General features: G+C 55.5%; 1 protein-coding gene across 1 annotated transcript in view; it reads left to right on the forward strand.

The window, feature by feature from the left end:
- The window catches only part of LOC133629445 (scavenger receptor cysteine-rich type 1 protein M130-like), a 121427-nt gene that overhangs the window by 92753 nt on the left and 5294 nt on the right, over positions 1-23380 (forward strand). Inside the window, 3 exon segments of the mRNA XM_062020077.1 lie at positions 21023-21337; positions 22063-22248; positions 22612-22917. Of these exon segments, the coding sequence (XP_061876061.1) occupies positions 21023-21337; positions 22063-22248; positions 22612-22917 (807 nt within the window).

The following is a 23380-nucleotide window of genomic DNA, read 5'->3' on the forward strand; positions in this document are numbered from 1 at the left end:
CAATCTGCTGCCCATTCACTGACTAGGAAAGGGGATCCTCCCCCAAAAACAGGGTCACTGCACAGTCACAGAGCCCCTCCATAACCTAAAGCTCCCTAGGGACCCCCAAAATCCCCTCAGGGACCCTTAAAATCTCTTCAGGGACTCCCAAATCCCCCCAGGGAGCCCCAAAACCCCCCGAGGCACCCCCCAAAGCCTCTAGGCCCAATCTGCTGCCCATTCAGTGACCGAGGGAAAAAGCGGGACCTCCCTCAAAAACGGGGTCACCCCACAGACACGGGATCCCCCCAGATCCCCTTAGGGACCCCAAAACCTCTTCATGGCTCCCAAATCCCCTCAGGAGACCTCCAAAGCCTTTAGGCCCAATCTGCCGCCCATTCACTGACTGAGGGGAAAAGGGGGATCCCCCTCAAAATCGGGGTCACCCCACAGCCACTGGACCCCCCCACACCCTAAAGCTCCTCAGGGATCCCCCAAACTCCCTCAGGGACCCCCAAAAACTCTAGTTTTGTGTATTTAGTTACTGGAGATATTTAAGTTTTCCTTCTTGTAAAGGTCTGTGAACAGCCCAGGAGGAACCAGACAAAGAAACATCTTCCAGCAGTCCTTAGAAACCCGAAACGCAACGGTCAGTGGAGCTGGTGGCCGTTGTGGGTTGTAGCACACTGAGCCTGGGCCGCAGCCATGCCTCGCAAGACTGAGGAGATTAAAGACTTTCTGCTCACAGCCCGAAGGAAGGATGCAAAGTCCTGAGAGGGCTGGAGAAAGTGGCACCACCTCAGCTTCAGGATGCAGCATGGAGACCCGCAGCTACTTCTTGTGCCCAAGCAGTCCTCCTGCAATGCCTAGAACCCCTGAGAGCTGCACCCCACAACACATGGAACTGCCAGTGCCTGGAAAATGTCTCCCAACTGCCACAGAGCCCTGTGACATTGTCCCTCACCAGCCCAGAGCCCTGCCCAGCCAGCGCAGCTCATCTGCCCCCACTCCAGAGCCCACAGCTGCACGTTTCAGACAACTGCTTCGTGCAGAAGTGGCTGAGAAACCTCCATATCCCGCTGGAGATGGAATCAACCCCCTGCACCTCCCAGCCCTCTGCCATCATCCTCCCAGGGCTTCAGACAGAGCCTCATAGGTGCGTGTTGAAGGTGAGAGGAGAGAGGTCCCACAGACAGCTTTGTTGTCCAAGCGGGAGATTCAGTTCCCAGTTTGGGACTCGAGACACACACTGAGGATTTTCCTTCAGCTCTGTGCAGAGCCCTGTGCTCAGTGGACAATCTGCACATCACGCACACCGTCGGGGGCTCTCCCCCACTGCAGGGCACGGGAGGTTGCAGAGAGTGGGTGCTGCCCCAGGGGAGGAGGCATCTCCACGAGCTGTCCCTGGCCGTAGCCTTCTCTTGGGGCAGAAAATGACACTTTTCTGGCCCAAGCCCTAGAAAGCTCATCCTGGGCACTTGGCAGCCCATAGGTGTGGTTTTGTACAAGTTTTGAGGGAAAAGACGGGATTTTATCAAGGTCTGGGGGTTTTGGTTGGGGTTTTGAGGGAGACGGTGGAGTTTTGGTTGGGGTTTTGAGGGAGAAGGTGGAGTTTTGGTGGTGTTTTTACAGTAAAAGTTGGGGTTTGTTGGAGATTTTGAGGGAAAATTGGATCTTGGTGGTGTTTTGAGAGGTACGTGGGGGTTTAGTACTGTTTGAGGGTAAAAGTTAACTTCTGGGGAAAGTGATTTTTTTCATGGAGTTTGCAGGATTAAACTGAGCTTTGGTGCAGTTGTGAGGGGGAAAAGCGGAGTTGTAATGGAGTTTTGAGGGCAAAAGTGGGGGTTTTGTGGACCTCTGAGAGCAAAAGCTGTGGGGTTCTTGGAGTTCTGAGGCAAATGTGGGGTTGTGATAGTATTTTGAGGGCAAAAGTGGTGTTTGTGGTGCACTTTGAGGGCAAAAGTTTGTGTTTTTTGTATGAGGGAAAGGTGAGGTTTTTGATGGAGTTTGATGGGAAAAGCAGGGGGTTGGTGAAGTCCTGAGGGAAACGTGGCGGTTTGATGGAGTGTTGGCAGGAAAAGTGCAGCGTCGGTGGAGTTTTGAGGAAAAGGTGGAGCAGTGTTGGAGTTTTGAAGGAAATAGTGAAGTTTTGGTGGAGTTCTGAAGGGAAAGTGCGTTTTTTGGTGTAGTGTTGAGGGAAATGTGGGGGGTTGGTTGAGTTTTGAGGGAAAGGTGGGGTTTTGGTGGGGTTTTTAGGCTAATGTAGGGTTGTGGTGGGATGTTGAAGGCAAAAGTGAGGCTTTGGTTCAGTTTCAGGGAAAAGGATGGCTTTTTGGTAAACTTGAGAGGGGAAAGTGATATTTTTTTCTAGAGGTTTGAGGGGAAAAGGTTGAGATTTGATGGGGCTTAAAAATGGGGATGAGAAAATGGGATTTTGGTTGTGTTTTGAGGGAAAGAGGTGGAGTTTGGGGGGAAAAGATTGAATTTTGCTGAAGGTTAGAGAGCAAACTTGAGTTTTGGTGGTGTTTTGAGGAAAAAGCGGGGTCTTGATGGAGTTTTGAGGGGACCAGTGGGGTTTGGTGGCCACAGTGGCCGAGCAGCTGCAGGGGCAGGCGAGGGGCAGCACTCCAGCTGCCTGTTGGCTTGGCAGGCAGGTCCTGGGGGGGTGCCAGCCACGGCCCCTGGCTGGATGGGGTCATTGAGTGAGCCTCCAGGGCACCTGGGCTTGTTGGCCACGTCCATCCCTTCTCTGAGCCGAGGCCGCCTGCCTTTCCTGCAGCTGGATGAGCTGAGGACGATGACGGAGAGCAGAGAGCAGGCGCAGGCAGCGCATCCTGGCTGCAGAGGAACACCAACATGCAGCTGGAGCACTGCAAGGAGATCCAGCAGCTGCTGGAGTCCTTCACACCATGCAGAGCCACTGCGGCTCTTCCTGCTCCTCTGGTCCTCGTCGGACACATCCAGCAGCCCATACCCAGCAGCTGAGTGGCACTGAGCCCTCTGCTCCCCATCTGCCTTCCAGGAACAAGACATGGTTTTGAGTGGTGATTGGGGCCAACCAGCTGACTCTGACGGGCCCCGAGGTGCAGGTGCGATACACCACACGGGCGCTGCTCCACCAGAGCTCCTTCAACATCACCGACTACGACATTGCCCTGCTGGAGCTGGACCGGCCCGTGGAGTGCAACCAGTACGTGCAGGTGGCCCGTGTGCCTCACCTAGGCCAGGGAGCGTGGCCAGGCTGCTCTATCCCAAGTGCCGTCACACTCGGGACATCAGGGCAGCAGCTGGCCCGTGGCAGTGAGTGACCGGGTGCTTTGGTTACCGTTCAGCCAGGGCTAAACCACCGCCTGCCTCTCTTGTTGCTGCTGTGAAGTTTGGCTGTGTCTTGGGCCTGTGCAGGGATGCCACAGAGCCGCAGGGATGTGCGTGCCATGGAACCTTGACATGGAAAAGTACTGACACAGAGTTATAACCAAGAAAAGCCTTAAGGAATGAAAGAAGCCCCTTTTGCCTCCTCATGGCCCTGCGGCACGGCCTGGCTGCCCTCCCTCTGCCCTGCAGACAGGGGCCATCTCAGCAGCCCGGCGCCGGCTGCACGCCCAGCCCCGGGACACGGCCGCTGTCAGCCCCCTCCATGCTCACGCCGGCCTCGCACAGGGGCGACAGCAAACGCTCTGCCTCCGGCTCTGCTGCCGGCTCTCGGCCTCCTCGGGCTGAGGCGCGGCGCGACGCCGCCAGAGCGCCCGGACCGCTCCCTCCCTCCCCCCGCGCTGCCGCCGGCGCTCTGAGGGGAACGGCGAGGCCCGCCCACGGCGCGCCGCCCCGACCAATCGGCGCGCGAGATCGCTGAGTGGCGGCCCGGCCGGCCAATGGCGGCGAGAGGCGTCGCTCGAAGCCCTCCGCGCGCCGCGGCGCCGGGGAGGGCCGGTGTGAGCGCTCGTGTCGCTCGTTGCGCGCGCCCGGCCGCGCTGCCGTATCCTTCCGCCCGGGAGCTCTTCGCTTCGGCTGCGGACTCGCCCCTCGGTCGCCCCCCGCAGCCGTCCAGGGGCCGGGACCACCCGGCTCTGCCCAGGCCGTGGCCGTTCCCCAGGCACCCGGCGTTTTGGAGCGCCAGGTTGATAATAAACAGACCCTGAGCAGCAGCGTGCCCTCCTGGGCAAGAAGGGCCGCGGCAGCCTGGGGGCAGCAGCAGAGTGTCGGCCGCGGGGGAGGGAGGTTCTGCTCCCCCTCTGCTCTGCCCACAGGGAGGGTTTCCAAACCCGCCTGCCTGCTGCTCCGTGTGACCTCATCTAGTTGCACCTTCTGTAGCAGTGGGTTTGGACTTGATGACCTTGGAAAGGCCCTTCCGTGCCCTGCCATTCTGTGTTTCTGCGATTCTCTGAGCATGGCCACCTCTGAAGAGCGACTTGTCGATGTTAAACCTGGCAGCACAAGCCCTGTCACAAGGTGTCCTTTTCCTAGGGCCCCGAGGGTGCTGAGCTGGGCCGTTCCCGGCCTCTGCTGCTGCCTGCAGGACAGCCCAGGCAGACCCAGGGTGTCCCCACCACAGAGCCCCAGCTCCCCTGCTAGCCCACGCCAGCTGGAGGGTGCAGGGCCGCCAATGGGTTCCGCAGCACAACCCACGTGGTTCATGTGAATGCCGTTCCGTGCTCGCCTTCCACTTCCACCTGTGTGATAAATGACTTAGTCCCAAACAGGATTCCAGTGAAACTCACAACTGAGTAAACAGAGGCAAGCAAACAGTGCTGGGTGCACCGGGAGTCTCTGCTCAACCAAGATGCACGCCGCACAGCTCCAGTTGTCGGTTTGTATTTCCTCTGCTAATACATATCCATAGGCCTGCGCTCAATAGGCCTCTCTTACCTAACAGCGTGCAGGTGGCAACAAGAAACGGCCTAAGCTGCTCTACCAGAGTGTCTGCCAGGTGGCCTTTGCAAGAAACAAGAACTATATACATAAAAATAGGAACTATATACACACCATCCTGCTTCTCCCAAACCTGTGGTTATACAGGGACAAACAGAATGGTTAAAAGTCACATTTCACCCTGGGGCCCCAGCATTGTTTCATAGGGACACGAATCAGGTGAACACATTTCACAATCCCCCTTCTTGTTTTGTATGATACTGATTCGTGGTTTTCTTTCTAATCAAGTCACTACTTGCCGAATTGGTATCAATTTCGGATCTTCTTTTGTTTTTAGTATCATCAAGAAATGAGTTTTCTCTTTCCCTGGTTCTGAATCAACAGGCCCTGCAGTTATCTGCATTCCTTGTACAACCTAGTGTAGTACTCTCTTAAAAAAAGGTATTAAATATGGAATTACTAACAATCCTCCAAATATCCCCAGTACTACTATCCCAATGTTAGTAAGCCAATCACCCTTCATCAAGTTCCCCCATAGTCCTCCCAGATCGATTCCATTCCAAGTCTGAACTGGGACATGTGCAATTTTCTTCATTTCTTTTACAAGTTCATTTAGAGTGTTTCCTTCATCACCAATTTCTAAACAACAGTTACTAAGATTAAATTTTCCACAACCGCCCCCTTCTGTTGCTAACAAATAGTCCAAAGCTCGGCGATTTTGATACAAAGCAGTTCTCATCTTGGTGTTTTGTTTCGCAATTAATCCAAGTGCATCTCCAGTTTCATTTACAACTATTTCTACTACAGTTTGTAATCTAATTATTCTATTTAGCATATATATTGGGGTCCTATAGCCTCAGGATCCATCTTCTGCCCATGTAGCTGGATGGTAGTGGGCAATGATTATCTCGGGAGGTCATTTGTTATCTTTCCAATCTCCAACTTGTAGGCTCCGTTTATGGCACCTTTTTCTTCACTCATCAGCTTCAGCATACGCTTGGACTCCCAATCGCTCTCCCCGATTTACAGGTAGCGGGAAAAAACTAGGCCTTATAGTCCCTAATATACAGGATCCTGCACAATTTGGTGGCAAATATGCATAAGCCAGTCTAGTGCAAATGCAATCATGTCCTTCAGGAGCTGGCCAGCCATTTGGTATGTTTGTCCCATTGATCCAATTCTTAAATTGATGATCCATTTCCAGTGGTCTTCCCCACTTATCCCATCTACTCCTAGTTTCGTTCCGTAGGTAATCTCCTTCACATTCCAAATTACCTACTTGTACTCCATCTTCTCTTAGATTTTGCCAACAACTCCTTCCAATGACACTCATTTGGAGCACCCATTGTTGTTTCCCGTTACCCTTTTCCATTGTTTTCCATACTCGGGGATCACTGATGTTGCTCTCCATAGACTCCCATGGCCATCGTTCCCCTTGGTTTGTCCCGCCACAGACACAACAATTACTTACATTCAATGACTTGGCAATGTTTTCAGCAAGGTTTACAGATAGATTTTTAGCAGCTGTGGGAACTTCATGTTTCCCTCCTGTTTCCATTTCGTGACAAAATGAGTTAAATAACAGCCTGTGCTGCACCCATTCCCTTGTCCTTTCTTTTATTCCAGCATTACTAGCTACACCCGGATCCATATCTCATAAGTCCAATGTTGGTTATTTGTTTCTGTTTCCAAATTCCTGGATTTATAAGGGTTAAATTTCCTGGGCTGCAGGCTTTGGGTGTACAGTTACCGTCTGTTTGCATCCCGGTGATTGAAGCTTGTAAATTCCCACATTGTCTCTCAGATTCACCGCCTGCAGTATCCCAGCACACACAGGACCATCCATTGCTTCCACAGAGGTGTCCTGACCAAATGCCGAGGGCTGTTTGAGAAACTACATTATTAGGATCTAGTTTGGAGTGGCTTCCACCTGGGCAAACATACTTTGGTTGATTCCTATAGTACCATCTCCCTGCAATTAGTGCTTGGATCATCATCTATAATATCACATGCATCCAGAATGAGCGACACCGATGCGTTCACACTGGTTATAACATTACTTGTTCCAGTTAATCTCCCTTTTCCCGAATTTGTCCTCATTTCTCCCCAATATTGATAAGGGAGTTCTTTAGGATGGTCCTGTTCCCTTCTCTACATAGATCATACTGGGTTAGGTTAAAAATGCAGCTTCCCATGCTCTGGCTCTTGCAGTCATAAATAGTTGTTGCCGACACCGGCAACACCACCAGGCCGCCCGCACGGGTTACTCAGCCCCCCCACTGAGGTGACACGGATCACCACACACTCAGCATTGATGATACTTTATTCCAACCCCTTGTTTACGCCATGTGCTCATATCTGCTACCACCAGCACCTCCTCCCACTCCACCCCGTGCCCACCTCTTCTGTACCTTTCACCTCTCACGTTACAACCCGAGATCTTCTGGACGCCTACCACATCTCCCCCTCCCTATGCTCCATGACTCCAGTGTCCTGTGGCACAGGCTGATACATAACGTGTCTGCCCAGCACATGTGCCAGCTGAGCCAATTGCAGGAAGATATGATCAGGTGGTGGTCATGTTCCACTTCACTATTCAATCTTGCCAATAGTTGAGTGACTCCATCTTGATCTGCATCACGGCGAGCACTCCGAGAAACACGTCAATCTGCAAGAGAGACTCAGTAGACCATTATACTCATATCTTCTATGCCCCATGCTCTCCCCCTCCCTAAGACTAGTGTGAAGGATACCGTGGCTCAATGCATGGGGATAGCTGGTATGTCCATGACCCCTGCGGGCAGCCTATAACTCAAATTGTACTAACAAGCATCAGACCTCCATAATCAGCAGCAAAGCCAGCGTGTTTATAGTACTTCTAATTGGTCCTTTCTCTAAAAGCCAGCTGTAGTTTTCTGCGAGAAGCCTTGCAGTTTCACACGCTGCCTCAGCCTCCTCCTTGCTCCAAGTTGTTATCTCGTATGTATTTTTGCTTCTTCGTTTCTCACAGTCAAGAGCAGCTCAAGGTCAATCTGCACATATAATTTAGCAGCTCATGCCTGGTAAGCTTCTTCTTATCCACTGAAAAAAAAAGCACAGCTGACAAACAAAGTTATTATACTTGTGCTAAAGGTAAAATCTCTAGCAGGTCTATGTTGCAAAGTTGTATGGCTGATGCTACTTACATTACTAATCAAGTCTTCTAATGTCATTGAGGTTTGGTTACTTTGTTTGCTAGGCCAGTATCCTAATTTGCATAGCTGAGTTAATAAAGCAGATACTCCTACACCTGGAGGAAATATACTAGTTGCTATTATTGTTGAGGGAGACCAAAGGTAACATGGTCATCACATTCACCAGTAAATGCATGCACAAATTGTTTTGGACAATGATGTTTCTAAATCATTGTGTGATTAGGCATCAAGAGCGTCAGTTGTCCCAAACTGCATGGTCCCCTTTGTAATCTTGAGGGTATTCCAGGCCATGTCTGGTCCCCACAGATCAGAAAAATTCCCTTTGGTAACTGTACAGGCACAAGACTAGACCTGGATCTTTTTGGTGAAGTATAATTGCACCAAGATGTTGTGTTCTTATACACGCCCAGGATGGGATCCACATTCTGTCCCAAATGTTTTGGTATTGCTGGTAAAATTAAACATAACACAAAAATCCATCTTTATAGATCCCAATAATTCTAACTCCTGTGGCTCTGGTGTCATTATTGGCAACCATGAAATGATCAAATCCCACCTGTCAACTTTGCCATTACCCTGAACTAAGGGATTTGTTTTTAATGCATTTGATACAGGCCATTGTGCCACATCTGATGGACCTCCCACCAAACAGGTAGAAAAAGGATTATCTGGAGTGGCCATTGATAAACATATTGTAGACTGATTGATTGCTTTGGCCAGTGTAAGCCACATGTTTTGCTTGGTTTGTTGAAATTGCCTAAAACCATTTACCACAATCATTTGAAGCATCAACATAAACCACCTTTTAGCTTCTCAATGCCAAAATGTTCTGTTCTTCCAAGTTCCATTCCTGACACCTAAAACGACTTAGAGAGTTTCCACTGTAAGAAAACCACTATTCATCATCACATTTACAGCAAAATGCATAACATCACGACCAACAGTTTTTACACTCGTTGAGGCAAGGGACTGAGGATGGAAAGGACGAGCCCAGCGGTCCGTGAGGGCCGGGGCCGGCGGTGTCGGTGCGATGTGTGTGGGGGGCTCCGGAGACACTGACCGGGCGCGGGAAGCGGCTGCGCGGCGGCGGCTGCGGATGGAAGGGGCGGGGGGGGTCTGGCTCACTCCGTGCCGTCCCCGGCGCCGGCGGCGCAGCCGCTGTTACTCTCTCCCGTGTTTTCTTTGTCTCCCCTCACATGCCCGATGGTGCCCAGTCTAACACGGGGTCGCGCTCCCCCACTCTCCTCTGATCATCCTGCGCTGCATCCCCGCCCGACTCCGCCCGCTCGGCATTCCCCTGCGAGTCGTCCCAGGGGTAACTCGGCGGGCTGGGCTCGAATGGGAAGCAGCTGTCCCGCTGGGGCTCTGCTCTGAAGCCCCTTCGCCTCTCTGACTTTGTAAAAACTCTTGTGTAGAGAAGAACCTTTTTCTTTTTTCTTTCTTTTCTTTTTTTCTCTCAGCACGCCCCGCTCAGCGCTGGGCGGCACCGGGATGGCTTTCAGTGGCGACAGGCTGTGTTTCCATGGTCTCTTGTCACTCCAGTTTCTTTAATACTTCCTGCAGGAACCTGTCCGTTCCCTTGTCTGTCTCCTTCAGCCTCGGCGCAACAGTCAACGCCTGGGCTGCAGCCATGGCCACACGCTGTTCTGCTTGCATTTCTTTTAAAGTATTTATCACGTCTCTCCAAACGAGACCTAAATTTTTACTGATCTTACTATTGTCCTTATCACCATTAATAGTGGCTTCCCAGAGAAGGTTTCCAATTTCTCGCCACTCACCAGAAAAGGGAGGTGAGATATAATTAGTCCTGATACCAAACAGTCCAGCTGTTGATTCGGCTACAGTCTCAGGCATATCAAGCCGCTGAGTTACAGCAGCGGCCAAATCCTTTTCCAACTTATACTTTTTCAAACAGTTAATTACTTCTCTCCATGGTTTTATCAGTTTCCGAGCAGTCTTATCTTCGTCTATAACTAAGTCCCAAAGACAAGTCCCATATGCTCTCCACTCCTCCTCATCAAAATATTTCTCAGAGTCCTTAAAAAAGCCTTTACAATTACCATGTACAAGCAGACCAGACAAATCGGTCAGTTTAAAGTCCACCCCCTGCTTTTCTAACAAGCAATGTAAAAGTGAGAGTGCTGCCTCCTTTTCCATGTTGTCGGATCCTCGTCTCACCGCAACCTGTAGTCACTCCCCCGGGTACAGCAACCTCTGCTTGGGGTCCGGCAGGCTTCCTCCGACGACTGCCTCTGCCTCCGGATTTTCAAGTCTCAGCTCCCCACAGGCAGGCTCCTTACCCGGTAACACCCAGTGATGGCCCCACGTTGGGCGCCATATGCCGCGAAGTTTTCGGCTCTTGGCCTGAAAAACCCAGGCTCGAAGCCTGAAACCAGGCTCGAAGCCTGAAACCCAGGCTCAAAGCCTGAAACCCAGGCTCGAAGCCTGAAACCCAGGCACAAAGCCTGAAACCAAGCTCGAAGCCTGAAACCCAGGCACAAAGCCTGAAAAACCCAGGCTCAAAGCCTGAAACCAGACCCTAAGTCTGAAACCAGACGCTAAGTCTGAAAAACCCAGGCTTGAAGCCTACTTCATGCGGCGATCAACCCAGGGTCCGATTCTCAGCTGGGTGGGAAGAAATCAGTCCTACTCAATGTGAGTGATAGCAGAAATCTTCTTTATTGAGAGCAGGCTCTAACTTATATACACAGCAGCTTCAAAGCTAGCTCAGCAACAGCAGCTAATAGATTACATTCTTGTGTTCATCCTACCTGTGGTTTCTGCCATAAGCAAGCTCCCTCACATTTTCCCATCTTGTTTTTCCCCCGTAGTTGTTTTCCACCTTGAGCTGTTAGCTCGTTAGCTGAAAACAGCCCGAGAGAAAGAGAGAAGAGAAAGCGGCCTGCTGTCTGCGTGACAGCAACTGCTTTAACCATGGCTCTGACTCTGGTCTTGATTGTGCATTAAATTCGTATAACTAGAACTCAGATTGCCTTGCCCCATCAGGCCTAACATTATACCCCAGGATCCATGTCCATGCTCCCTCATTTTTTCTCCACAGTCCTCATCTGAGAAGACAGAAGCGGCAGAGCCCATCTATGAGAGACTGAGCACATCCCCCATTCCCTGCCCCCCTGAGCCATTGAGAGGCGAGGAGGTAGAGATATCAGGAGCAGTGAAATGGGATGGGGAAGAAAGGAGGGATGGGGGAGAGAGATCTTAAAGTGCCAGTTGTAATATTCATCATCCTGCTCCCTTTTTGCTTTTATTCCGTTCTGTTTCTTGTGGAATAAACTTTCCTATTTTCCTCTCTCAGTCGAGCACTGGAGTCTGTTTTGCCTGGAACTGTAATTGACAGCGAGCCCTCCCTGCCCTTGTCTTAATCCAAAACAATCTTGCTTATCTTTTTACTCCCATTTCGCTGAGGTCTCTGCCGTCCTAACGAGGATGGGGGTGAATGGGGGCACTGAGCGAGAGACTGTCGTGGTGCTGCTGTGCTGGCTGGGCCAAACCACGACAGGACATTTGGGTACTGTAGCAGTGCTCTGAGACATAACATAATATCTGGGCACTGAAACGGGACTCTGTGGCATCACAGCACATGTGGGCACTGCAACAGTGCTCTTTAACGTCATATCATAACTGGAGATTGCTACAATGCTCTGTGACAGCATATCTCGACACTGCACCAGTGCTCTGTGACATCACAGCATATGTAGGCACTGGTAGGGGGCTGTGTGACATCACAGAATATCTCTGCACTACAACAGTGTTCTGTGAAATCACAGCACTCCAGGACACTGCAGCGGGGTTCTATGACATCACATCACCACTGGGCACTGCACCAGTGCTCTGTGACATCACAGCACATGTGCACACTGCAACAGGACTGTGTAACACAGCAGCACATCTGGGCTTTGCAGCGGGGCTGTGTGACATGACAGCACGTCTGGTCACTGCAAAAGTGCTCTGTGACAACACAGGACGTCTGGGCACTGTAGCAGTGCTCTATGACTTCACAATATATCTGGGCATTGATGGGACTCTGGCATCACAGTAAAGGTGGGCACTGCAACAGTGCTCTGTAACATCATATCACAACTGCACATTGCTACATTTCTCTGTGACATCATATCTCAACACTGCAACAGTGCTTTGTGACATCGTAGTATATCTTGGCACTGGAAGGGGGCTGTGTGATATAATAGAACATCTTGGCACTGCAACAGTGCTCTGTGAAATCACAGCACTCCAGGACACTACAGCGGGATTCTGTGACGTCACATCACCACTGGGCACTGCAACGGTGCTGTGTGACATCACAGCACATGTGAACACTGCAACGTGATTCTGTAACAGAAAAGCACATCTGGGCGTTGCAGCGGGGCTGTGTGACATGACAGCACATCTGGGCACTGCAAAAGTGCTCTGTAACATTACAGGACGTCTGGGCACCGTAGCAGTGCTCTGATGTATAATAGCATATCTGGACACTGAAACAGGACTCTGTGGCATTACTACACATGTGGGCACTGCAACAGTGCTGTATAACATCACAACTGCACATTGCTACAGTGCTCTATGACATCACAGCAGTACTAGGCACTGCACCAGTGCACTGTGACATCATAACATATCTAGGCACTGGAAGGGGGCTGTATGACATCATAGAACATCTTGGCACTGCAACATTGCTCCGTGGAATCACAGCACTCCTGGACACTGCAGTGGCATTCTGTGATATCACATCACCACTGGGCACTGCAACAGTGCTCTGTGACATTACAAGACATCTGGGCAGTGCATCACTGCTGTGATATATAATAGCATATCTGGGCACTGCAATAGTGCTCTGTGACATCACACGATGTCTGGGCATGGTAGTAGTGCTCATGAGTTCACATAATATGTGGGCACTAGAATGGGACTCTGTGGTATCACTGCAGATGTGGGCACTGCAACACTGCTCTATAACATCAAATAAACTGCACATTGCTACAGTGCTCTATGACATCACAGCAGTACTAGGCATTGCACCAGTGTTCTGTGACATCATAACATATCTAGGCACTGGAAGGGGGCTGTATGACATCATAGAACATCTTGGCACTGCAACAGTGCTCCGTGAAATCACAGCACTCCAGGGAACTGCAGCGGGGTTTTGTGATTTCATATCACCACTGGGCACTGCAACAGTGCTCTGTGACATTGCAAGACATCTGGGCACTCCATCACTGCTGTGATATATAATAGCATATCCGGGCACTGCAATAGTGCTTTGTGACATCACAGGACGTCTGGGCACTGTAGCAGTGCTCTAAGACATAATATCATATCCTAGCAATGAAACGGGACTCTCTGGCATCACAGCACACGTGGGCACTGAAACAGTGCTGTATAACTTCATGTCACAACTGCACATTGCTACAGTGCTCTGTGAAAACACAGCATATCTCAACACTGCACCAGTGCTCTGTGACATCACAGCATATGTAGGCACTGGAAGGGGGCGTTGTGACATCATAGAGCATCTTGGCACTGCAGCAGTGCTCCGTGAAATGACAGCACACCAGGGCACTGCAGCGGGGTTCTGTGACGTCACATCACCACTGGGCACTGACACAGTGCTCTGTGACATTAAAAGACGTAGAATCATAGAATCATAGAATAATAGACTGGTAGGGGTTGGAAGGGACCTTTAGAGATCATCTAGTCCAACCCTCCAGCAGAAGCAGGGTCACCTAGATCAGGTGGCATAGGAACATGTCCAGGAGGGTCTTGAAGACCTCGAAGGAAGGAGCCTCCACAACTCCTCTGGGCAGCCTGTTCCACTGCCCTGTCACTCTCATGTTGGAGGCCTGTGGCCAGTGGGGTTCCACAGGGATGGGTTCTGGGGCCAGTCTTGTTCAACGCCTTCATCAAGGACCTGGATGAGGGGACAGAGGGACCCTCAGTGAGCTCTCTGATGGCACCAAACTGGGAGCACTGGCTGACTCCCCAGAGGCTGTGCTGCCAGTCAGTGAGAGCTGGACAGGCTGAGAGTTGGGCAGAGAGGAACCTGCTGAGGGTCACCAGGAGTAAGGGCAGAGTCCCCAGGTCCAGAGAGACAGGGAACGGCTGGAGAGAGGCAACACAGGGCTACTGAGATGCTGAGGGGATGGAACATGTGTGTCAGGAGGAAAGGCTGCGGGCCCTGGGGCTGTTTAGGTAAGAGGAGACTGCAGGGGGTTCTCATTAATACTGACAGATATGTCACTGGTGGGTGTCAGGGGGCTGGGGCAGCACTTTTGTTCTGTTGTATCCAGTGACAGGACAAGGGCTGATGGAAAGAAGCTGCAACACAAAATGTGCCATTGAAACATGAGCAAAAGCCATTTCCCTGCTGAGCTGAGGGAGCCCTGGCCCGGGCTGCCCAGGGAGGCTGCGGAGGCTCCTTCTCGGCAGGTTTCCAAGCCCAGCTGGACACGCTCCTGTGTGACCTGATCTAGGTGGGACCCGCCTGAGATGGGGGTTGGGCTGGATGAGCTTTAGGGGTCCCTTCCAACTGCCACCGTTCTGTGACTCTTTTTAGTGACGGCCATTCCAGCTGCCACCCTCGGGCGATTCTTACGCCTGTGCCCAGAGGTGATGATGCTGCGGGGCGGGAGCGGGACCGGCAGCACCGGCAGCCGCGGGACAGGCGCCGTTTCCCCGCGGCCGCCCCGCGGACTCCATTTCCCGTCAGCGCCCGCGCCTCGCTGTCGCGCAAAGCCGCCGGCGGGAGCCGCGGTGCCTGCCGGGAGTCGTGGTCCCAGCGTGCCCCGCGCGGAGCCCGCGCCGCCGCCCCGCTCGCGCTGCTGGGGTCTCTCAGCGCGGGGGCGGCGCCGGCGGCTGCTCCCGGGGGTCCCGGCGGAGGCGGCTCCGGCCGTGTCGGGCGAGGAGGAGGCGGCCGAGCTCCCCACGGCTGAGCGCCGGGCGGCGAGCGAGCGCAGGATGGGGGGCGCGTGGCCGGCGGTGAGCGCGGGCCGCGGGCGGGCCGGGGGGCGGCGGGAGGGCGGCGGGGAGGGGGCTCCGCAGCGGGCCGGGGGTGTCCGGTGAGGCGGGGCCGGGCGGAGGCGGCGGCGGGCCCGGGGCGGGCGGCGAGGCCCCGGGAGCCCGAGAGCCGCCCGCGGGCGCCGGTGCGGGGGAGGCGGCCGAACGCGGCTCCGCGGCGGCTCCTCGGGCCCCGGCGGCGGCGCGGAGCGGGGCGGGGGGAGGCGGGGCCGCGCCGTCCCTCCGTGCCGCGGGGGAAAGCGGGAGCGGGGCCCGGGCCCGGCGGGGGCTGCCGCCCGCGGCCCGCCCCGGCGCTGCCCCGCTCCGCTCTTTTGTTCGGGGTTTGACCCGCTCCCGCTTCCCCGCCGCCGCCTCCCGCTGCAACCGGGCAGCCGCGGCGGAGCGGGACGAGCCCCGGGCAGCCGGGAACGACCGGGCTGGGCCCCGTTCTGCGGCGGGGAGTCCCGGGGGAGGCGGCCCCGGCGCTGGCAGCTGCCTGGGACACGCTTCACTCACCGCAAACACTTTGTGTCCCGCTCTTCCCCCGCCCCGCATTATTTCCTTCGCGCTGTTGTGTTTAAACGCTGCTTGATGCGGTCCCATGGCGGGGGAGGGGGAGGAAGTTCAGCCCCAGAGAGGGGTGACAGCAGCTGAAAGGGTTCCTGGAGCCCCCCTGGAATCGCATCGGTAGCGCCGGGTCCCTCTCTCCAGCAGCTGACTTGGGGATTTCTTCTGAAGCCACCTCTCTGGAGGGGACGGTGGTTGCAGCTCAGGAAGGAGCCACGGGGCTGTGGGGCGGCTGCCTCTGGCCTGGCTTCCTTTTGGGACGGGAGGTTGCAACTTTGGCTCAGTGTCTCTGCTGCCGCTTTTCCCTCACGGGTGGTGTGAGCACGTCTGGGGGCAGCAAACACACAACTGTGGTGAAAAGTTGGAAGCCCCACGGGTTGTCATATAAGTCGAGTGTTTTCAGTGGTATAAAGGGCTTTGGATTCCCTAAAGGAAGCCCCGTGAGGGCCATCAGTGGGAGGGGGCTCTTGGTCAGTGCTGTCTGCTCCTTGGGTTCATGTGGTGGGCACAGCTCTTTGTTCCTCTTCATGCTGGTTCAGTTGGACGTGTCCTACCCTCACCTCTTTCTGTGCTGCTACCCTCTGAACTCCCTCCACTGGGGTTTTATCTGTACTTGCAAGTCTAATTCTCCCTTTTTGTTGCTTGTAGCACACGGGAAGGTGACAAAAGGAGTTGTGTTGGTGATTTGTTGGGTAGGTGCAAGGCTTTGTGCTCTCACTGGGTGTTGTCAGCACCCTCCTGCTCAGAGCCATCCCTTTCCCCTAAACCACACACCATCAGTCACAGAAACAGCCCCCAGCAGAGGCACTTCCCAAACCAGCCTCATGCAAAAACCAAGGTGCTCACAGAAAGAGAAGCTGGGAGGGTTTGGAAACATCTGGGGGTAAACTTTGTGAGTCCCTGTGCAGTGTTCCAGCTGGAGCTGTGAAAACCTTCTCCAAGCCTCATTCCAGTGGGGTGTCTGACTGTCCCCAGCCCCTTTCTCTTGATGATCTGAGTTGAGAGCCTTGTCCTCTTTTAGGAGACAGCCAGATCCTGCAGGTTGCTGGTTGTTGATGTGCTCTGTGTTTGTGTTTCAGGGGCCCTGTGGGCAGTGGTGGAAGCGGCCAGCGCCGGCGCCTCGGTTCTCTGCCTGTGTGAGAAGGGAGATGCCAAGGTCACGGAAGAGACAGGCAAGATGTCCAAGAAGGAAAAAGAAATGAAAACAGGTGAGACCCATCCCCAAAGTGATTGTTTCCTTTTCATCCACTGTTGTGTTTCAGGCTCCCGTTGGGCAGCTGGTGTGAATGGGCAAGGGCACAGAGAGCAGGGCTGTGCCTGGTGTAAGAAATGCTTCATTCTTCCCAGAAAGCCCAGTTTTAACCCAAATCCTGCTGCTGAAGCGTCACTAATGAGCTTCAGCTTCCCAGCTGGATGCATTCAGTCATCCAGGGTGGGCAAGAAGGCCAAGGGCACCCTGGCCTGGATCAGGAACAGTGTTGTCAGCAGGAGCAGGGAGCTGATCATTGCCCTGGACTCGCCTTTGGTGAGGCTGCACCTCCAATAGTGTGCTCAGTTCAGGGTCTCTCTCTACAAGAAGGACATGGAGGTGCTGGAGAGGATCCAGAAGCAGGTACCAAGCTAGGAAAGGAATTGGAGCACGTCTCAGATGAGGAAGGGCTGGGGGGACTGGGGCTGTTTAGCCTGGAGAAAAGAAGGCTCAGGGGAGACCTTCTCACTCTCTACATCTACCTGAAAGGAAGCTGCAGCGAGGTGAGGGTCAGTCTGTTCTCCCTGATAACAAGCAATAGAAGAAGAGGAAAACAGCCTCAAGTTGTGCCAGGGGAGGTTCAGACTGGATGTGAGGAGGAATTTCTTTGCTGACAGGACTGGCAGGCCTTGGAACAGCTGCCCAGGGAGCTGCTGGAGTCACCGTCCCTGGAGGGGTTTCAGAGCCGGGTGGGTGTTGCACTGAGGGAAATGGGCTGGTGGGTGATGGGGCTGGGACAAAGGCTGCACTCCAAGAGCTGAAAGGTCTCTCCCAGCTGAAATGATCCTGTGACTGTGTGATGCCTGTGAAGTGATGTGGCTGTGTTGGGCTGTGTGGGGCTCTGCAGGGAAGGCCGCGTCCGGCTGTGACTGTGGCAACTGGAGGCAGGGCCTGGCTGCCCACCACAGAGTCACAGAATGATGGGGCTTGTCAGGAACCTTTAGAGATCTTTCAGCCCAACCCCCTGCTAAAGCAGGTTCTGCTTGGTCAGGGGCACAGGAACGTGTGCAGGTGGGTTTGGAAACCTGCCGAGAAGGAGCCTCCACACCCTCCCTGGGCAGCCTGGGCCAGGGCTCCCTCACATTAACAGGGAAATATGTTCCTTATGTTTAAATGGAAGCTCCTCCTAAAGCCCACAGGGGATACTTGCAGCAGCTTTTCACAGAAGCCAGTGTTTGCCCATGGGATAGAAAGCAGGGGAATCTGGGGTACTTGTGGCAGGTTCTCTCCCTTCCCTGCCCCTCTGGCCACGTGGCGGGATGGAGCTCAACCCAGACGGCACTGCTGGGAAGCTGGAGCACGGCCTGGGCAGCAGCTTCCTTGAGGAGCAGCTCTTGAAGAAGAACTCCTACCCCTGGAGTTCCCCAACCAGCTGGCCCAGACCTCAGTCTTGCCACTGCTGGGGCTTTTGCTGTGTGTTTGTTTCCCTTCCAGGCTTCACTCCCCTGCTGTGTCTGCCTTTTCCTCCCTGCCCTCTTTTCCGCCTGGTTCTGTGTTCTTCCATCCCCTCTGTGGGTTCAAGTCTGTTTCTGGTTTTAATAAAGATGTATTTTGTAGCTAATGAGACCGTCTGTAATTCAATGAGTATCAAAGAATCACGGCATGGTGGGCTTGGAAGGGACCTGTAGAGATCATCCAGCCCAACTCCCCTGCAGAAGCAGGTCCCACCTAGATCAGGTCACACGGGAACAGTGTCCAGGTGGGTCTTGAAGAGCTCCAAGGAAGGAGCCTCCACACCCTCCCTGCACAGCCTGGGCCAGGGCTCCCTCTCCAGCAGGTCACCCCCAGCCTGTCCTGGTGCAGGGGGTTGTTCCTCCCCAGCTGCAGGACTCTGCCCTTGTCCCTGTTGAACCTCAGGAGGTTCCTCTCTGCCCAACTCTCCAGCTGATTGAGATCCTGCTGAATGGCAGCACAGCCTCTGGGGAATCAGCCAGTGCTCCCAGTTTGGTGCCAGCAGGGAACTTGCTGAGGGTCCCTCTGTCCCCTCATCCAGGTGGTTGATGAAGATGTTGAACAAGACTGGCCCCAGAACCCACCCCTGTGGAACTCCACTGGCCACAGGCCTCCAACTGGACTCTGTGCCATTGATCAGCACTCTGGGGGATCACCACTCCTCCCCCAGCTCTTGTGACCAGCCTCAAGATTTTTGGGTATCTACTGGGCTTTTTCCAGCAGCTGGTGGCACTGGTGCAGTTCAAGGGTGACACGGACCAAGACCCTCTTGTCATCTGGGGTCTAGATCGTGTCAGGGATGATGCTACCAAAGAACTTACACACAAACACGCTCGCTCTGTGAAACGGGGGGAGCAGAGTGTGAGGAGAGCACAGCCTGGGCACGAGGAGCAGCCCCCTGCCAGCCTGGCACGCAACCTGTTGATGAAGTTGCCCAAGTTGTTGAGCAGCTGCAGGTGGTTGTTGAGCAGGAGGTGTTTCCAGAGCTTCCCCTGTACCTGCCAGGGCCAGGGCCAGTCAGCTCTGGGCTGGACCCGCTGCTGCCCAAAGCCTGGCCAGTGAGTGATGGAGGTAAGGCCTCTGTGATGGACGGACTGGAGAAGGGGAAGAAGCTGCTGTAGCAGAAGGGAGTGAGAAAGTGGGAACAACATGTCAGGGGTGCCTGTATGTGGGTGTGAGGTGACATCCCTGCAGTGTCCCCCATGGCCGTGGGGCTCAGTGTGGAGCATCCGTGTGCAGCGAGGCCGTCCCAGGGGCCAGGAGCTGCGATTGGCGTCTCTGCGAGGCCGAAGGAGCAGCCCCGGCAGGAGCAGTGGGGCTGGGGGTGTGTCGGGGCCCCGCGGGGCTGTGCCTGGGCTGGGTGCCAGGAGGAAACCTCAGGCTTCCTGGCCGGGCGCTGTGGGGGAAGCGCAGCGAGTGCTGCGAGGCCGCGGGGGCTGCGGTTTGTGCAGCTGCAGCTGCAGCTCCCGATGCATCTGCCTGCAGGGAACAACGACCCCTGGGGGACACGGGGACGGTTGGGGACACGCTGGGGCCTCTCCTGCTGCCGGGCTGGGGACGTGTCCCAGCGCGGCTCCTGCCGGGGCCCTGTCCTGAGGCTCTCCAGGAGGGATGTTCCTGCAGGCCGGGGCTGCAGCTCTGCCCCCAGCCCAGGGCTGTCCCACAGGGGCTGCAGCAGGGCAGGGGCTGTTCCCTTTCCACCCCGACACAGAGCCAGTGCAGCCCCACAGCTCGGGGGCTGCTGGACACTGCCCTTGTGGGTTCTCTGATGAGTGTAGCCCTGGGGATGCTCAGTGCTCCCAGTGCTCCCAGTGCTCCCAGTCGAGGGCCTGGAGACCCATTTCCCCTCTGCGCCTGCCTCGGCCCATAACTCTGCCCCATGGCAGCAGCCGTGGCACCCGCATTGGGACCGTGGTGTCCCTCATATATGGGCATGAAGGGCACTGGAGAAGCTCATTGGCGGGCTGAGCTGTGTCAGAGGGGAGAGAGCTCCTGATCTCATCTCAAAAGGTGCTGCTGCTTGGCTTGGCTCCTGCAGCTGCGTTGGCATCTCTCAGAGATCTCACCCTGCCATCAGCAGCAGCCCCACGAGGGTGTGGGAGCTGTGCCGGGGAGTGGGGAGCAGCAGGGCTGTGCCCGCGGGGCAGGAGGCTCAGGATGGGCACGGAGGGTCTTCTGTGGCTTCGGGTGCTGTGGCTGCTCCTCGGGCTGCAGCTGTGCAGGGGTAAGTGCTGGCTCCCTTGTCCCACAGCCAGGGCCAGTGGGCACCAGCGTGCTCATCGGGATACCTCTGGCAATTCGGTTTCTTCACGGGTGCCGCTGGGACGAGGGGCAGAAGGTGCTCAAGGGAGTCGATGCTGTGCCTGTGTGGGTGGGAGAGGGAGGTGTGGGGCTGGGGCACGGGGCCATACAGAGGTTGCTGTGCTGGGGAGGAGAGAGGGGGCATGGGAAAGGGGGGTTTGAATTAGTGGGGATGTGCTGCAGGCTGTGGGGCTGTGAATGGTACAGCAGATCTGCTGCTGGGCAGCCTCAGCCCTTTGCAGAGCTGGGGAGAAAAGGGACCCCCAGACTGCCCCAGGGACAGCCCAGGATGGGGAGGGCTGTCCCTCAGGTGCTTTTACCTCTGGCTGGGCAGGGGGGACCCCAGAGCTGTAATCTGGAGCTCAGTGCTCTCCTGACCAGCCCCGTGTTGGCGTTTCAGGGGCTGCAGAGTTGAGGCTGGTGGATGGCGGCAGCCGCTGCGCTGGGAGAGTGGAGGTGGAACACAAGGGACAGTGGGGAACTGTCTGTAGTGTCAACTGGGACTTGAAAGATGCTGCAGTGGTTTGCAAGCAGCTGGGATGTGGGTCTGCTGTTCGAGCTTTTGGGAATGCACATTTTGGGCCAGGATCTGGCCCCATTTGGTTGGATTATGTTTTGTGTCGTGGCTCCGAGTCTGCCCTATTAAACTGTACACACAGCGGATGGGGTGAGAACAACTGTGGTCACAGCTGGGATGCTGGAGTGAGCTGTTCAGGTAAGGGGCCAGAAAGAGACCTGGCTGTGCCCTCCAGGAGCAATGAGTGTGTGTGAGAGCAGGGTCCAGGCTGGCTGGTCACATTGCCATGCTGCAGCTGGTGTTGCTGGTGTCTCCTGTTCCGACAACGGGCAATAGGAACCCAGCCCGGGTTCTCACCACAAACCTGGACCCTGAGGTTGCTCAGCCCACTCTCAGTAGGTGCCTGGCCTACCTCCTCCCTGCCCCATTGTGTCTCAGTTCCCATCTTCCTCCTCCCACTAAGCCAGGACCAGTCTGGCATGGCCACGGACCAGCTGCCACCATGCCAGAGGCACCCACATTGTCTCATGCAGCCACCCACAGCCCTGGGGAATGGCAGGAGACAACAAGGGACTTTATTGGTACCTTATTCCTCTGCCAGGGTGACCCCTGAGCTGCAGCCCACAGGGACACACCCCATGCAGTTGGGGTGACCTGTTGCTGCACCTTTCCTGCCTACCCCAGCCCCAGCTGCCCTGTGCCACAGGAGCTTTGCCAGCACTTGCACTGTCCTCAGTGCCCGTCCTTACCCTGGGAGCTGCTGCAGCCCAGAACTGTTCCTGGTGTGTTTGTGACAGCGGCACCCACTGGGAGCTCCTGGGGGGCTTGTGGGGCACTTTGTGGCCTCCTTGGAGATGAGGTGGGATGAGGGCAGGTAACTGCCAACAGGCTCTGGGAACTCACAGGGGATTTGTCTGCTCTAGGGTTTGTCCGGCTGGTCGGAGGGGACAACGACTGCTCAGGACACGTGGAGATCCATGATGGGGAGAAGTGGAAAAGTGTCTGTGCCTCAGCCTTTGGTGCCAGAGCTGCTGCTGTGGTCTGCAGGGAGCTGCAGTGTGGGGCAGCCCTGAACATCCAAGGGGCAGCTCGTGACGGAGCCAGCACCGGTGCCATGTGGGACAGAGCGCTGCAGTGTGCAGGGAATGAATCTTCCCTTGTGTTCTGCCCCAGGGCCCCCCCCAGAGACCAGCTCTGCACCCCCAGAGCTGCTACTTGGCTCAACTGCACACGTAAGGACTCTCACTGGGGTGTAAAACACCAGGGATGTGCTGGGGACAGGGCAGCGGGGCAGGGACCGTGCTGGGCCTGAGGACAGAGGGGCTGATGTGGGGTTTGCATCCCCACAATGATGCAGGAAGAGATGGAAGAGGAGGATGGCAGTTCTCCTCCATTTGGCCTCTCCCCAGCTCCTGAAGGAGCCAGAGCACAAGCCCATCCCCTTCCATTGTTCTCTGTCTCTGTGCTTGCAGGGTTCAGGCTGGTGAACGGCAGCACGGCGTGCGAGGGGAGGGTGGAGCTGCACGTGCAGGGGACCTGGGGCAGCCTCTGTGCCTCCCGCTGGCACCTCTCCGACACCCACGTCCTCTGTGGCCGCCTGGGCTGTGGCTTTGCCGTGTCCCTTCCCAGAGGAGGGAGTTTTGGGAGAGGAACGGGCCCCGTCTGGAGAGACTCGTCCCGCTGCAGTGGGACTGAAGCCCACCTGGGACAGTGCCCAGTGACCATGCTGGGGGCCTCCCCGTGCTCCCATGAGGATGCTGCTGCTGTCGTCTGCTCAGGTGAGGGCTGGCAAACCCTGGATTCGCTCCTTTGTCTCCTGGCATGACAGCAGCCCAAGGCAGGGGACCTGGGGCAGGCCCAGGCTGCATTTCCCCCTGCAGAAGCCCTGAGGGCTGCAGAGAGACGTTGTCCCTGCCCCCCAGGGCAGCCCCAAGGGCCACCTCCAGGCTCAGGCTCCTCTGATGTTCCCCAGGGTGCTGGGTGCGGGACAGGGCTGTGGGGCTCAAACCACCCCTCTGGCTGCAGACAGCCCTGTCCCAGCAACACAGAAATAGCCCCAGGCATGATCTCAGCCCCACGGGGCTGCCTGGCTGCCCCCAGCAGCAGCAGCAGCAGAGCAGGGGGTGAGGCACAGAGCCAGGCTGGGGCTTCTGGTGAGCACCAGCCCCAAAGCTGTCCTTTCTGCTGGGGCAGACTCCTCAGCTCTGCTCCCTGCCAGGGACACTGGCTGCCAGGGCCCAT

This window comes from Colius striatus, unplaced genomic scaffold, assembly GCF_028858725.1.
Source record: "Colius striatus isolate bColStr4 unplaced genomic scaffold, bColStr4.1.hap1 scaffold_45, whole genome shotgun sequence".
NCBI lineage: Eukaryota > Metazoa > Chordata > Aves > Coliiformes > Coliidae > Colius > Colius striatus.